The 17,305-nt window shown below is 44.4% G+C and overlaps 1 protein-coding gene and 1 non-coding gene across 2 annotated transcripts; one reads left to right on the top strand and one right to left on the bottom strand.

Moving 5' to 3' along the window:
- Positions 1-3,892: 3,892 nt before the first annotated feature.
- Positions 3,893-3,965, bottom strand: TRNAM-CAU (transfer RNA methionine (anticodon CAU)). The gene has a single exon. It is a non-coding gene; the product is annotated as a tRNA-Met (tRNA).
- Positions 3,966-6,910: 2,945 nt separating this feature from the next.
- On the top strand, positions 6,911-16,224 carry LOC116944227 (microtubule-associated protein 1 light chain 3 alpha-like). Its single transcript, XM_032957743.2, has 4 exons — positions 6,911-7,179; positions 10,363-10,418; positions 12,344-12,450; positions 15,085-16,224. Exons 1-4 carry the CDS (start codon positions 7,140-7,142, stop codon positions 15,242-15,244), a joined length of 363 nt encoding a protein of 120 aa, XP_032813634.2. The 5' UTR covers positions 6,911-7,139; the 3' UTR covers positions 15,245-16,224.
- Positions 16,225-17,305: the final 1,081 nt, after the last annotated feature.

Raw genomic sequence — 17,305 nt, 5'->3', positions numbered from 1 at the left:
ACATCAAAATGCGCAACTTTAAATAAATATAGACAACACGTTCTACTTAATTAAATAGACTTTTTAATCAATGTTTTCTCCTACAACATCAGAGTGCAGCGGCACATTAAATACGCACTACAATGACAATAGTTTAAAGCTATTTGAAGCATGTGTTTTTTTTGGGGGGGAGGGGGGGCAGAGCTGTGTGACGTCATATTTGAGGGGGGGGGGGTCTGATTTTTCGTCCAAAATCGCGTGACGTAATATATGGACGACACCCTTAAAAAATTTTTATTTGTATTATAGTTTTACCTCAGAATCGATTAATCCTATCGCTTTCAACATGCTAATCTCTCACATTAACATAGCCACCTTGGCGCGCTAGCCGTGGAGAATGCTCGGCGATCTTTTACGCTAACATGCTAATTTTTAGCTGGCAGTCCTTTGATTGGTGGAAAACCCACCAATCGCTGCCCACCACTGACATTCACATTGGCTGCTTGACATTTGGGCTACGCCCATTTCAAACCTTTATAAACAGTTGTCCTGATGACGACCGCTTGTGTTGCCAATCGAAACGTCGTAGTTTTTTGGGGGGAATTTTGGTTATTTTCTCTTAAAACTATTTACGTGACCCAAAAGAATTAAGAATTCCTGCAGTCACGAAAGCTTTAAGTCAAGATTTTAAAAATCTACAATTTTAATCAGCGTTGTCAAGGAATTGAATGCAATGGTTTATTATTGTTGGTCGAGGAGGGATTTCTGATATGTCTGAAACGCTCACAAATTTGCGTAATTTCCAATGAAACAAACATTACTGCACATGTATTGTAAATCTAATTACACGTATACAATGCGTATTCGATAACGTAGTAAAGTATATTCTTGGTTCTTTCGGTAAAGTCACGTAGAAGGGAAACAATAAAAATAATACAAATATATTTTTCTAAAAATATTTTGATTAAAAAATATATTTTTATAAAAACATTTTTATAATTTTATTGTTTCCCTTCTACGTGACTTTACCGAAAGAACCAAGAATATGAATCCCTGCAGTCACGAAAGCATTTAAATCAAAACGTAGTAAAGTGTAATTTTTTGTTTATCTATTACCTCACACCACCTTTTTGATACAGACTTGTCCAAATTGCGGTATCGAGGATTAATTTAGCAACATAAAAATTAATGTGTTCCCTGGTTACACATTCCTTGAATCATTCTTACAAATTTAAGTGAAAAAAAATGCAAGCAACTATGTCATTACTTTATACAGTGCGTGTATGTATTATCTTTAATATGCATTATCTTTCTATCTCCGTTGGCTTATAAACAAAATCAGAAATATAAGTAACACTTAACGGCAATACGCTATAATTATGAATTATTAAATAACATAACCGTGCAGATGGAGCAATGAGATGAAGTTCCCTTTGCAGGAGTTGTTGACCGTTGTTACATCGCATAGCTACGTACGGTGCGAAAGAAGTACAACATACATTGGTGAGGGCATTCATCCAGCAGTGGATTGACCATGGGTTATTATTTCATTTACAGATTGGATTTTTTCTGTATTGCTGCACTTAAGCTCATACCTGTGCCCTAGCTTATTACAGACCAATTCAGACCTTATTTGTCACCCCGTGCCCCTTATAAATCTCAACGTTCATCCTACAAAGTCCCATCACAAGGGAGAAACACAAACAAATAGATCAAACACATTTTTTTAATCTCCCCCGTATTGAAACTGCTGTACGCCGTATGAACCCGAAAACTCAATTTCCCTGTACAAGAATACGGGGTGAACCGTATGGGGTGACAGGTATGGTGATGATGCTGATGCACATCCCCCGATTTAAAATATTCTATCTCGTCAACACACACAAAAACAGCCAACACTTTATGTTCATGTCACCTGCCCGCCAACTCCATACCCATCACTTATTCCAGACCAATTCAGACCTTCTCAACATTCATCCTACAAAGTCCCGTAACGTTCTGATCCGCCCCTACTAGATATCTGTAAAAAAAAATTGCTTGATAGCTCATCGGATTCGTCCAGTATCAATAATTATATTGATTCTGATTAACTTTGGTCAACCAACTCCCACGACCGTCCGATGGGCGTGGGGGAAACCCCTCATTTAGCAGTGGATTAACAAAAGGCACTCATTTAGTGGTGGATTAACTAGATATGCCACACGTTGTAGGATATATTTAATTAAAAGAGCCATGGGGAGGGAATCCCACTGAGGTTTCAAACATGATCCTCTTGATTATGAAAAAAATAAGAATAGGTTTTACCCCATATGGCAATAAAACAAGCGTTGATGTTCAAATGCCAAATAGAAACATTTTACAAGGAATGAAGTCTGCATTAACCACACGTACTTGTGGGAAACATGCAAACAAAAACATGCTCTGATACAATATATGCATTGTTTTTTTTCAAATGTTCGGCCTACACCAGAGACAGCCTTCTTTAGGGCCTAGTCTCAGCAGTGTGGGACCAGAGAACAACGCCAAAAGGCAAAATGGTCCCCATGGTCCTCTTGAATTCGCCGATATATAAACCTCATTGTTGTATGTGACGTTCTCAAACACTAGGTGTCAGTGTGGCTCAAGTCCTTGTGATGAGAGCCCTCGACTCGTTTCACTGTATTTTTTGTGTAAGTCTCCCTTGCGAATGAGGTTGTTATGATAAGTCGCTTGGTTGTTAATTAGGAGATTATTGACAAATTCAAGAGAAGAATATTTTACATTTGCAGTAACACCACCGCCAGCATAAAATAAAAGCTATTGCTCAAACGCAGTGGGCTGTGGTGTAATGGTGATGGGGTAATGTTCATAATGATGTACACAACCCCGTGGACACAAGATACATGACAACAAAAATCTGGTTTGACAAGTTCTGGCCAGCGGTGTATACAGTATGTTCTGTGGTACTTGAGTTCTCCAAATTCCCTTTCAACATGAGGTGTAATGTCCAACACTTATATACACCGTACAACCGTGAGAATCTGACACCATTATAACTTGCTGACCCGCACCAAACTGGACATCTGTTAAAAAGGAGCTGCACAAGATTCATCGTTTAATTTAAGATTATCTTTCTGACAATAAAGTATCATACTCGCATGCCTTTCAACCCATAGGGTTCACCCCGTATTCTTGTACAGGGAAATTGAGTTTTCAGGTCCATACGTTTCAATACCAGCAAAAAAAAATTGTGTTTTTGTCTATTTGTGTTTCTCCCTTGTCATGGGACTTTGTGGGATCAACGTTGCGATTTAAAAGGGGCACGGGGTGACCAATAAGGTCTGAATTGGTCTGTAATAAGGTAGGGGCACTGATAAGGGGTTGACAGGTACAGTCCATTTGTCCAATCCACTGCTGGGTGAGGGCCTCTTGCAACACCGTGTAGGTCGTTTGAGCCATACTTCACCACGCTGGTCATTGCACGTTGCTGAAGGCGGAAAGCAAATACGAGTGAACATAGAAGTACTGGACAATACAATGGACGTTAAAACCCTCCGCTGCGCGAGACTGCCCTGGGAGCCTATAGCACCTTTGATGCATGCCAATAGTCCATTCATTCATTCGGGATGATTTGATCATGGAGGTCAACACCATTACAGTAGTTAAACGAAGATGGTTTTAGCAGTGAAAAATTCGCTCACATATAATTGTCGGCTATAAAGGGCTGGCCCAGGTGACTTGTGACCCCCCCCCCCCCCATTTAATTCTCAAAAACGTAATGTTTCAAGTACGCTTTATTTAAAGCAGACATCAATATGCAAAGGGTAAAAAAATGTTTGGGGCCAATTAATTGGGGGGGCGGAGGGGGGGGTTACAAGACATCTGCATCACCATGTCCATTGTGACTAATGCAAAAAATAAAATAAAAATCCGATGCCCCGTGTGAGGATCGAACTCACGACCTTCAGATTATGAGACTGACGCGCTACCTACTGCGCTAACGAGGCACACGGACGCCCTCGGGAACGCGGCGCTTATGAGCACCGCATCGCGGCCACGTGGCGCTTCGTCCTCGTTGTCAACAACATTAGCCATGGCCTATCCACTGCTGGATGAAGGCATCCATACCCCCCCTCACCCACCTCCAACCACGTAAACATTAATTCCCGTTCGAGCAAAAGAAGACAATTTTGAACCCCGTACCGTTACCACTTCATGCAATTAAAATTAATTACAGGACGTGAAATCACGTTTGATTGACGGGTAGTTGGTGTATAATTATATGCTGTATTGTTGGTATTTGTGGGATGACATACATAGATAACCGCGCTAATTCATTCATGTACTGCATATATGAATATCCGTTTCGTCAATCAACTGCTGGATGAAGGCCTCCTCCTGCCACGCCATGTGGATGGCGGCCGGTTCGCGTGACCATACTTCACCACGTTGGTCAATGCTGCCCGGCAGGTGAAGGTGGAGAGCATATATGTGCAGTACAACCGGTATATACAGTGTGCTAGATAGTACAAAGAAAGACTGCATACGATAGACGGTATACTGCACGGTGTATACGATACATACGTGGCATTACGAGATAGTGAAAACCTGAACACACCACGGGCAGTGACAAACAAGACGAAATAAAGTTGACAAACCTAGAACACAGTACACACTTTTTTCATTAACTCTGTACTACAATACAAACACGATAATCGATTACCGAGTCCAATCTCCTTTGGTACGTAACTCTCCTCTTATCCGCAGTTTTCAATGGGGTGGAGGGGAGAGAGCACCAACATAGATTGATCCTATTATCCGCAGTTATAAATGGGGCGGAACACCAACATACAGTAGTGGCATCCTATTATCCACAGTTATAAATGGGGTGGAACACCAACATACAGTAGTTGGATCCTATTATCCGCAAGTTATAAATGGGGTGGAACACCAACATACAGTAGTTGGATCCTATTATCCGCAAGTTATAAATGGGGTGGAACACCAACATACAGTAGTTTGATCCTATTATCCGCAAGTTATAAATGGGGTGGAACACCAACATACAGTAGTTTGATCCTATTATCCGCAAGTTATAAATGGGGTGGAACACCAACATACAGTAGTTGGATCCTATTATCCGCAAGTTATAAATGGGGTGGAACACCAACATACAGTAGTTGGATCCTATTATCCGCAAGTTATAAATGGGGTGGAACACCAACATACAGTAGTTGGATCCTATTATCCGCAAGTTATAAATGGGGTGGAACACCAACATACAGTAGTTGGATCCTATTATCCGCAAGTTATAAATGGGGTGGAACACCAACATACAGTAGTTGGATCCTATTATCCGCAAGTTATAAATGGGGTGGAACACCAACATACAGTAGTTGGATCCTATTATCCGCAAGTTATAAATAGGGTGGAACACCAACATACAGTAGTTGGATCCTATTATCCGCAAGTTATAAATGGGGTGGAACACCAACATACAGTAGTTGGATCCTATTATCCGCAAGTTATAAATGGGGTGGAACACCAACATACAGTAGTTGGATCCTATTATCCGCAAGTTATAAATGGGGTGGAACACCAACATACAGTAGTTGGATCCTATTATCCGCAAGTTATAAATGGGGTGGAACACCAACATACAGTAGTTGGATCCTATTATCCGCAAGTTATAAATGGGGTGGAACACCAACATACAGTAGTTGGATCCTATTATCCGCAAGTTATAAATGGGGTGGAACACCAACATACAGTAGTTGGATCCTATTATCCGCAAGTTATAAATGGGGTGGAACACCAACATACAGTAGTTGGATCCTATTATCCGCAAGTTATAAATGGGGTGGAACACCAACATACAGTAGTTGGATCCTATTATCCGCAAGTTATAAATGGGGTGGAACACCCTGTTCGGTGTGTAAACATCGCCGCTAGTAGAGAGACAAAGGCGGCCGGGCGTGGTGTGTGGCGCTGTCCAACCCAAACGGCCCAGGGTCCCACCGTGGCGACCTTCACAGGCGCTGCACGCACCTCCGACAGAATGTTAATGTATCGATAAGGAGCTGTGGTGTGGTGTGTGGTGTGGTGTTGTGTGTGGTGTTGTATGTCTAGTGTTGTGTGTGTGGTGGTGTGTGTGTAGTGGTGTGTGTGGTGTTGTGTGTGGTGTTGTGTGGGGTGGTGTGTGTGGTGTTGTGTGTGTGGTGTGTGTGGTGTTGTGTGTGTGTGATATTGTGTTTATGGTGGTGTGTGTGTGGTGGTGTGTGTGTGTAGTGTTGTGTATGTGGTGTGGTGTTGTGTGTGTGGTGTTGTGTGTGTGTGTGGTGTGTGTGGTGTGTGTGGTGTTGTGTGTGGTGTTGTGTGTGTGGTGGTGTGTTGTGTTGTATGTCTGGTGTTGTGTGTGTGGTGGTGTGTGTGTAGTGGTGTGTGTGGTGTTGTGTGTGGTGTTGTGTGGGGTGGTGTGTGTGGTGTTGTGTGTGTGGTGTGTGTGGTGTTGTGTGTGTGTGATATTGTGTTTATGGTGGTGTGTGTGTGGTGGTGTGTGTGTGTAGTGTTGTGTATGTGGTGTGGTGTTGTGTGTGTGGTGTTGTGTGTGTGTGTGGTGTGTGTGGTGTGTGTGGTGTTGTGTGTGGTGTTGTGTGTGGTGTTGTGTGTGGTGTGTTGTGTGTGGTGTTGTGTGGTGTGTGTAGTGTTGTGTGTGTGTAGTGTTGTGTGTGTGTGGTGTGTGTGGTGTTGTGTGTGTGGTATTGTGTTTATGGTGGTGTGTGTGTGGTGGTGTGTGTGTGTGTGGTGTTGTGTGTGTGGTGTTGTGTGTGTGTGTGGTGTGTGTGGTGTGGTGTTGTGTGTGTGGTGTTGTGTGTGGTCTTGTGGTGTGTGTGGTGTTGTGTGTGTGTGTGTTGTGTGTGGTGGGGTGTTGTGTGTGGTGCGGTGGTGTGTGTGGTGTGTATCTGTCGTCTGCCTTGTTGAATGTGAAATCGCGCTCCGCCACCCGTCACAACCACCCGCGGTGACATTCCACGGCTCTGGGGGTCTTCGTGTTGTTGTGGGGTAGTCGCCACCACGTCTCCTCCCTCCCGCCCTCCCTCCTCTTGCTGCCTCGGGGCTTCCCCTTCGCCTCGTCCTTGTCGGGTGGAGGTGGAGGAGGTGGAGGGAGCAGACAAACAACGATGGCCGGATCGCTCTCGTTCAAGGAGACGCGGAGCCTCGGTGAGCTTGTGCCGCGCTTGTCTCTCACGCACTCTCGTCGTGTCACCCGCAGGCCACGATCATCATCATCTCCATCATCATCTCCATCATCATCACCATCATCACCACCACCACCACCACCCACAGGCCATGCTCGTCTCTCATCATCATCATCACCCACAGGCCATGATCATCACCATCATCATCACCATCATCTCCATCATCAACATCACCACCCACAGGCCATGCTCATCACCATCACCCACAGGCCATGATCGTCTCTCATCACCATCATTATCACCATCATCTCCATCATCAACATCACCACCACAGGCCATGATCGTCTCTCATCACCATCATCATCACCATCATCATCACCATCACCCACAGGCCATGATTGTCTCTCATCACCATCATCATCACCATCATCATCACCATAATCACCATCACCCACAGGCCATGATTGTCTCTCATCACCATCGCCATCATCATCACCATCATTATCACCATCATCTCCATCAACATCACCACCCACAGGCCATGCTCATCACCACCACCCACAGGCCATGATCGTCTCTCATCACCATCACCTCCACCCACAGGCCATGCTCGTCTCCCATCATCATCTGCATCATCACCACCCACAGCCGTCGCTGGCGGCTGGATGGTGCAGAGCACGAGTGTAAATCAGTAAACCGTATTGTGACATCGGTTGCCTCTCCATCATTGTCCTGCGGTTCAAATCGCCACGCGAGTTTTAAGTCCGAGTTTAGTTTTGTTGTTAAAGACTCGAAGCATGGCGTTATTATGGGTTCTGCTTCGGGTTCTGCGTGGTTTGTTGTTGATGCAGCAGCAGCAGCAGTGTATACACAATAAATCATACTCCGAGGTTCACGAATCCGTTACGACCAGCGCGGTGAAGTATGGTGAAATAACCACAATCCAGCAGTGGAGTGACACATGTACACACTACACAAGTGGGTATGACACACACACACTACACACGTGTGTATCACACACTACACAAGTGTGTATCACACACACACACTACACACGTGTGTATCACACACACACTACAAGTGTGTGTGTGTGTATCACGCACACCACCGGTAACCGGTTACGAAAGTTAGGAACCGGTAACCGTCTGCAATGGAACTTTCATAATTGGATGCGCCGATTTGGCACGTTGCCAACGTCACCGCTTGGCTCGTTTGCCTTAAAATTTTCAGTTGAAAAAAAACACAAATAGTCGTGGTTATTGTCAAACTCTTCTATACGTACGGTAAACTGGATATTTAAAAAAAATAATAACTACGGTTTCCTGCAATTGCAAATCAACCGATTGCAAATCAACCTACAGAAGTGTCGACCCAGAGGAGAAGCCACTGTGAGAGCGGTCCTTGAAGGACGTGTCAGATGTGTGACAAGGAGACCTCAAGCCAGATTGTGGTGGTGGTGGTGACGACGGTGATGACGAACCTTGCTGGACATGTCGACCAGTGTGTAACAAAAAGAAAAAAACTGGAAATCTCGATGGTGACGATGACACGTAAGAAGAAGAGACCTTGGAGATCAGATTGGGATTTAGCTGAAGGTTCACGTGGTGGCATCAGTGGCTTTGGCCGGATGACCAATTGACCATGACAATGAGCTTCATGAAGTCGGGGTGAGCATTGCTAGGCTGAGTCATGCGCCTATTTTGTTGTTTTTGTTAATTCACAAATGTTTTCACTTCCCATTCGCGTCATCCTAACGCGTGCCGTTATTGGCAACAAAGGCTCAAACACGCCGGGCAAGCTCGCAACAAATAACATTTATTGAATTGACCGAGGTTATGAAAACTTGGGAAATTCCAAAGGTCCAGAAGTGCAAGGAGAGAAGAAGCAGTAGGAGAGGTGTTTTGACCTGTGGTTGAGCACATTACGGATGAGACGACACAGTCAGTCTGGTCAGACTGAGCTCTCAACATGTTTGTAGGAACGTATGTATGAATGTTGAATTTCTTTTGCACTGTACGCCGTAGCCAAGCGTGCTAATCGGATCAATGAGTGAAGGTGACGGGAACGGTAACCATGTTTGTGGCGATTGAAAGAGGGAGACATATGGAGGTCAGCGACAGAGCAATAGTGGTTTAGGAAGGTAACATTTTTACAATTCACGTGCTTTAAGAGAAAAGTTTAAATGCATATTACCTGCAATGACATACTTGAAAGTGGGCAAAAAATAATCATGGAGAGTTGTATTGCTTGGAATTACACCGAGAGCCAAAGAGGAAAATATTGATCACAGAACACACGCAAATTAAATACACCATATACAGAATGTTAACTATTGTGGAAAGTGGGTTAGGGCGGTTAATACTGCTCGTGGAACGGCAACACATGGGAGAACAGACTCGCGAGGACGATGACCATGGAGAAGGAACGACGATCTCAAGTTATGTGCCGAGATGGATCGTGATCATCACAAGAGCGTGAGGGATGAAAATAGCTTTCCCAGAACTTCATTCAGCAGTGAATCGGTCTCCTGGTGATAAAGACCGGCAGCCAATAGGAGCTAAACATTCACCACAGTCGAGATAAAATAATTGATTCTTGAATCTCTTTAATCAAGACCCTAAATAATGATGGCGCGTTGCTTTTTAGATGAATGTGTTGATTGTTACGATACACTTATTACACGTGCGTAGAATCTGGCGTGTGAGGATGGATAATTTTCTATTCACATAAACGATAAAGGTGATGCCCTGAAATTACTCAACTGCTGGCAGAAGGGCCACTCTATTTAACCTCTCTCGCAGTTATTTGGGCCTACCGTACTCTTCCACACGGCCAGATGTCTTGGCAGGAAGGTTAAATTACCCACACTTGACACCCGACGTGCACAAGCTGCCAATATACCAGCTGTGGTGTGCCCATTTAATACTGCTGGGTGGAAAGGGGCGGAGGATTTTTGCCAGGAGATATTGTGACCGGCCACGTCTGGATTGCAAGTCCAGTGTGCTTATACCATCACACCATGGCAGCATCCGTCAATTCATGCGACTCACGTAAAAACAACCAGAAATCCATGAATGAATGCTGACAGTTCATAGAATAACTGGCGAGTTAATGTCATTGCATACTTATTATACAGTGCTGTGAACGTGGATTTCTTTGCGTAACTGCTGCAATAACTGCTCCATGGGGCATGGTTGTCTTTCAGAGGAGCGCATCGCAGACTCCACCCAGATCCGCGCTCTGCACACCAACAAGATACCCGTGAGTGATTTTCTCGTCAAGAGAGCGTTTTGGAACGCTCGTTTCATCTCCGCGTAGCCTCCACAAATGCGTACGCCTACTGATTTACACTACCGGGCACTTACATTTTGAAACCTAATTGGGGTTTCAATGTAAAGCTGTCAAAGTTGATTGTTGATCCGGCACTCAAATGATTCATCAAATTTGCTCACTCACCGGTTGCCAGTTGTTATTCATCTATTGCTACTACGGTGTAAATATTTTAAGAAAGAGAAAAAAATGGTTGATGTTCCCATAAGCTTCACTAAATGTATTCCTCCACCCATGTTGAAGGATTCGGTCTTGGTCAAGACTCAGATCAAAACACTTCGATGTACAGGTAGTCCTCTACTTACGATGGAGATGCGTTATGACGATCCCATCGTAAGTTAAAAATATCGTAAGTCGAAGATGGCCTAGCCTACCCAGGAGTCTTAAAGAATGATGATAATTTAGCAAAACAGAGAAATTTACAGTACCGTACTGTATGAACTATACACTGTATGTATTTATTAATTACAATACTGTATTGCACAGTAAAATGTAAAGTAAAAAACAAGGTAATTTCTTAGCCGACCTATATGAACTGCAATTTCATAGAAAGTTAACACCGAGACAACTTAATAGAAAGCTAACACCGAGACAACTTCACTCCGTCGACCGCTGGTGAGAGTGAGGCATCACCACGCAAGGCGGGAGATGCGTACAACCCGGCAGTGTCCCAACGTACAAGTATCGTACCTCGTACGCTGCTGCGTTTGCCTGTCGTGCGAAATTTAAAAGATGTATTTTACAATTTTGTCGTATCGCTATCGCCATCGTAAGATCGAGATATCGTAAGTCGGGCCATCGTAACTCGGGGACTATCTGTATGCATCTGTCCTCACACAGCTCGTCTTTGGAATTCCCACCCGCCATGACTTTTTCCAATTTCGAACTCTCATCGTTTACAGATTAACTCTCATCAAAAACACCTTCTATGGTGCTGTTTGTTGCTGGCCACTTGGCATGATGAGCTTAGCAACCGTGATAAACAGAAAAACTCAATGTTTCTAAACAATTCTAATAAGAAATTTTCCAAATGAAACGTTTGTATGGAATAAGTAAAAACATAAATGCACCTTCATCACCATCTGACACCGCGGCGTTTTCTGATTCCTCTCTTACCAAGCATGGTCGAAATGCTATTTCTAATCTGAATTTCCATCCTAAGTGGTTGGCATACGTTGCTCAAGTCAAAAGCCGCTTCATAATTATACTAATAATTACCCATTATATTTGACGTGTCTGAAATGTACGTCCAAAATCGCGAAACTGTTCTCTTACAAGAGATAAAAGGCCTCATGTATATCTCTCATCGCATGTTTGCTTTGAATCGTGCAGGCAAAAGCTGGTTATATACAGTTCATGCAAATTATATATAAATGATAGTACGCATTATACATTCAGGCCAATCGAATGAAGAGACAAGAGAAAATTCATATTTAAAAAAGGGGTTGAGAGAAGATAAACGCATCGGTCATTGTTCAGCAGAGGTGGCTATCTTTAATTCAGACACGTGGTCAAGGATGGGCACAAAGACTTCTGAAGGCTCTCCACAGCAATATCAGAGGGTCAAAGACTAGCAGTTGCCCAAGGGAGAAATGTTTTAACATAATGGAAGATTACTTGGATCTGGGCCTCACGTTACCAGACGCTGACAGACTTGGCCGGAAACCATCAACGCTTGGAGATTCGCCATGAGTGGACTTCCAGCGAGTGCCGACCCGTCGGCATCGCCAAGGCATTAAATCAAGTCATTATCTTCAATTACAGTCTGTACACGCTGGTGTCCGTTTGTTCACACGACGTGGTCGCCCGCGTATGATGCACCGAGGCTGACGAACCCTCTCCGTACGCGGTCGCAGGTCATCATCGAGCGTTGCAAGGGTGAGAAGCATCTGCCCAAGCTGGACAAGACCAAGTTCCTGGTGCCGGATCACGTCAACATGAGCGAGCTGGTTAAGATCCTCCGGTTGGTATCCGTATTCTCATCGCGGCGTGCGCAGCCCTCGCTGCCTCTTACCCTTGCAGCTGTTCACCACCACCTCACCTCGGAATCAGTCGCACGGCGTTCTAGCACGGTATTCAACAATCCAGCACACAGTCACAGACTCGCACAAGCATGGTCTCAGAGATGCTGGGTCTCAGGCAGCAATGACCGTATCACATTTAATGTGAGAGGCATTATAGAGTAAAGGTATTCTATTTTGCACATTGGTCCACGAGTCTGCTGCTGGAAAGCCACTTAATTTAGAGTTGGCCATGTGGCTCAGAGAGTGGCGGGCTCGAGCAGCTGAGATCCTGGGTTCGAATTCAGTGATTATAACTGGGTTGTCATGTGTGGTAAGTTTATCGTCCCGGCCTAATCAACAAACGACTGCACACACGAAAAAATCATGTTAAATTTGGTTCTACATTGAATCTGACTGAAATACAGCTTTTAAATAAACAAGATTTGGTTTACTGTCACGTGACAAACATGACAGATCAGGTGGGAAAGTGCTTCCCCCTGCTGGATGTGATCTATGATGTAGCTCTGTGATATTTTGTGGGCGGTTCTCCGTAGCTGAGTTATACGATTTAGTAATTCATTACTGATGATCAGTTTTATTACTCAGCTAATCGGATAACACAACGATAGGTGGGGGGTGGGGGGAGTCTCACCTCTTATCCCATCTGTGCTGGGCGTGGCTTGTAGGGGGTTTTCTGCCTTTGGGAGACTCCCATTTTTAAAGGGGGGGGGGGGGGCTCGATTACCAAAAATAAATTGCCGAATACATCTTTACTGAATTAATTGATTCATTTCTATCGTTCGTGTTGGAGCAAGGGAGCTCGACAGAATGACTCGTCGGCCCACCATTCTAGCCCGACCGTTCTTGGAACACAAAGAGTGTCACTGCTCTAGCGAGAGATCTGAAATGAGTTTTTCATCTCCTGAGACGATGTCAATATCGTGGTTGGGATGAAATGGGGGGGGCGGAATTACAACAAAAATATATTGAAATAAAAAAATTCACACAAACGTTGTCTGGGTGTGGTGGTTCATGCCTCTTGGACGGGTGTGAACTTAAATCACACGGGGGAGATGATAAACATGAAGATTTCCATTTTTGGTTCTTTCGGTAAAGTCACGTAGAAGGGAAACATTAAAATAATACAAATATAAAACAATAAAATTGTTACGACGTTTCGACTGCAACACAAGCAATCATCATCAGGTGTGAAAACCACAGCAAGAAAATTTGAAAAAAGTGGCGGTATTTTTTTATTATATTATCGTTTCCCTTCTACGTGACTTTACCGAAAGAACCAATAATATGAATCCCTGCAGTCACGAAAGCTTTAAATGAAAATGAAGATTTATCGCAAAGTTTGTCAGTTTAAGTGATACCGCACGAACAATACGCAGTAAAGCGCTTGTTTAAAATCAGTCACAGCTTCCCAATTAGCGTCGATACGCACATCATGCAAGGAGTTGTACCGTACTGCCGCCTATCATTTCACCAAACGCAACTCCACAGCAATGATCATACTTTGGTTTGACGGGCTTCAAACATTTGGTGTGAAGTGCCCAATCAGCAATGCATTAATGCAAATGCAAGCAAATGCAAAGACAAACCCAGCGCAGCAATTATGTCTCTGAAATTTAAACACGGTGCACGGCTGATGGCCGCTGAAGCCAATTGATTGTTGCTCACTTACCTCGGCTGCCAAGCCCGTGCCCAGTCCACTTTTAATTTGAACAGAGTCAGTGTTCACGTGCAAATGAATTGTTTGCATGGAGGGCCCAATAGGATGCCATTCAGCCAGCAGTGTTGACACACACAATAAGCAATTTTATCACACGGAGATCAATTATCCACCAATGTCCATCTAACGAGTCTTGATTACAGCTCCAATTAAATCTGATGAACGATCGTTACTACATAATGGCGTAGGCTCTTTTTGAAGACAAATTGGTTATTGTATTTGTTGGGAGGGTGGGGGGGTGTGAAAGGAAGGAGGGGGGGGAATGCGCACCCTTTGTAAATCAAGTGATTAATTAATGTAATATAACACATTAAGCTGAAAAATATAATAGTTTTGTCCGAAGCACCTGGAATGTGCCTGATTTCTTCAGATGCTTGGATCGGTGATCACCATGTGTCACGGGATTTTTAGAGACTTTGAGGCTGCGGCAGACAGCAGTGTCGCAAAGTCCGTTGTACTGCACTTTTATGCTCCCACATCTACGCTGCCCGCCTTCACCAACCCGTACTAACCAGCGTGAAGTATGATGAAATAACTACCCGCGTGCTGGGGAGAGTCTCCCATCCAACAGTAGATTGATAAAAATGGCACATGCGTGAACATGGGTTTTGTCTACCAATAGTAAATGATCCCAATTGCAATTCAAGTAATGTGAACTCCAAGGACCACATCAGTCAGAGATCGCTTTCTATCAAGTGTCTCCCAACAGTGGCACGGGATTCAGAATACGTATTTACACTGGAGGAATCCGATGAGCTATAAAGTTATTTTCCACAGACGTCCAGTAGATTGCGACGGTCTCTTTCTCCCCCCCCCCGCTCACCCTTTTAACCCCCTCCACCCATTGCGTTACCAGGCGCCGTCTTGAGCTGGACCCGGGCAAGGCGTTCTTCCTGCTAGTGAACCAGCGCAGCATCGCGAGCGCCAGCGTGCCCCTGTCGCAGCTGTACGAGCAGCAGCGCGACGCCGACGGGTTTCTCTACATTGCCTACGCATCGCAGGAGACCTTTGGCTGACTCCGAGAGGCCCCCCGCCCCCCCAGGCCCCCTCCCGTTATCTTTTTATGAATTTTACTTTTCAATATCCATACCATGTACAGCCCTCCACACCCCCTTTTTTTGGGGGGGGGGGGGGGGACCGCTGCTGGTTGATGCAGATTTGTAGCGTCGTCAAACCAATCATGTGTGTACTCTGGTTCTGACGCAGGAGCAGTTCTCCTGCTGTGTTTGTCTCACCTGATGACGGTTGCTTGTGTTGCGATCAAAACGTCGTGATCTATTAATTTTCTACCTACGTGACTTTACCGAAAGAACCAAAGAGTATGGATTCCTGCAGTCACGAAAGCTTCAAATCAAGATTCAATAATTTGTGGTTTTGCTGCATTGCCCACTACCGGCAGTGCAGTCCCACACACAGCCTGCAACGTTCTGGCACCATCCTGGCTCCACTCTGCATTACTTCCGAGATCGGGCACACTCTGGGCAATTGTATCAAGAGGCTGAAAAATCCATAACGCAATTGAAACTCACAGTCACCGTTTTGTGTTTGCAGTGCACCATGTTGCGCAGTAGGGCCAAATAGTTATTCGCTCTAAGTGGTTGTGTTTAAATCCATATACCAATAGGTAATAGCTGTAAGTGGAGATGTGTATACACGACTGTTTCTTACCCATGGGAGAGTGGTATGAAACGTACACAACTGGGCTGTCAAGGGTTGCAGATTGGAAGATGAAACGTACACTCGTATAAACTCGAGGGACATTTATGTTTTAAATGAGAATCCTAAAAAGTGATGATGCCAAGAATGATTAATTAGTAATCGGTTCACAAAGCTTTTTGGAAAGTGCTGTCCGATTAAGCAATGTGGCCGTTGTCTGCGTCCACAGAGAATTGCCGCTACACTAAGCTTGGGATTACGCAACGCGGTAGTGATCTTATCCGCTCGGTAATGTTTTGTTGCCATGTAAATATAAAGTAAAAACAATCAACAAACCTTTGTCGGAATTGTCCGCGGGTATAATTCATTAGTGGGGGGGGGGGGGGACCTCTGGCCATTAACTTCATTTGGGCATCAAACATAAGCAATCATCAGGTGGGAAAAACACAGCAAAACAAAATGTCTTGCTGTGGTTTTCCCATCTGATGATTGCTTGGTGTTGCAATCGAAACGTGATTTCATTTATTTTATACCTACGTGACTTTGCCGAAAGAAACAGAGTATGGATTCCTGCAGTGACGAAAACTTCAAATCTAGATTAAGAACCTCATAGCTCATCGGATTTCTCCAGGATAAACTTTCTGATTTCACACGGCCCATGTCCACACAAGACCGCATTTAAACGCCGCGGCGCGCATCTTAGGCGCACCGACGGCCAGGGCCGGATTAATGTTCTTGTAGGCCCTAGGCACTTCTGTTTCGCAAGGCCTTCAGTGACAACTCTCTACAGTTGATCCTGCTGCCCCATGTCACGAGTGCTGCCGTGGTCACTCCGCTTGTTTCACGCGGTACTTTTGTCCAGCCGCTGGACAGATGTCGCTACTGACATCGTCGTGTTGTTTTCATTAGTCTGCGCCTTCATTCGATGGGAGTGCGCTGTGCTGCAGATAAGCAGATTTAATTTGAAACGCTGTGCCTATCTTTGCTATGTAAGTATATGTATTCAAGAAGATATCTTGGTTAATTTCTTTTCATGCAAAAAAAAAACCATGGTCAAGTTTTTTTCGTAGGCCGTTTAGTTTCCGTAGGCCCAAGGCAGTGTCTATTGCATAATACGCGACCCTGCTTGACAAGGTTACTTAACATGAACGTTTTTGACCTTGCGACACCGTTTCATACAAGCACTCAATCACCTATTGCCTTTAAAGTCGTTATACACCACGATCAATAATGCATGCAGTCATAGCATGACCAATGGTTTGTCAACTTGTGTGGCCTGCCAAAGGTTTTTGAAAGTCCTGTGGCCCTCGGGAAGGAAAAGGTTCTTCACTGCTGCTTTGGTGTAAAGAAGAAACGTTGAAACTAAGCTTTGTTTCAAGCACCAACTTCCAATTGATACTTTGCATCCAAATTGTGTTATT

This window comes from Petromyzon marinus, chromosome 20 (genome assembly GCF_048934315.1).
Source record: "Petromyzon marinus isolate PM22_M1 ecotype Great Lakes invasive population chromosome 20, UKy_Petmar_22M1.pri1.0, whole genome shotgun sequence".
NCBI lineage: Eukaryota > Metazoa > Chordata > Hyperoartia > Petromyzontiformes > Petromyzontidae > Petromyzon > Petromyzon marinus.
This window is presented reverse-complemented; position numbering and strand designations above follow the sequence as displayed.

Bases quoted from the DNA above. Each gene is read 5' to 3' on its own strand.
- LOC116944227 (XM_032957743.2), top strand. From the start codon at position 7,140: ATGGCCGGATCGCTCTCGTTCAAGGAGACGCGGAGCCTCG. The intron at 10,419-12,343 runs GTGAGTGATTTT...ACGCGGTCGCAG, and splicing joins TGCACACCAACAAGATACCC to GTCATCATCGAGCGTTGCAA. The intron at 12,451-15,084 runs GTTGGTATCCGT...TTGCGTTACCAG, and splicing joins GAGCTGGTTAAGATCCTCCG to GCGCCGTCTTGAGCTGGACC.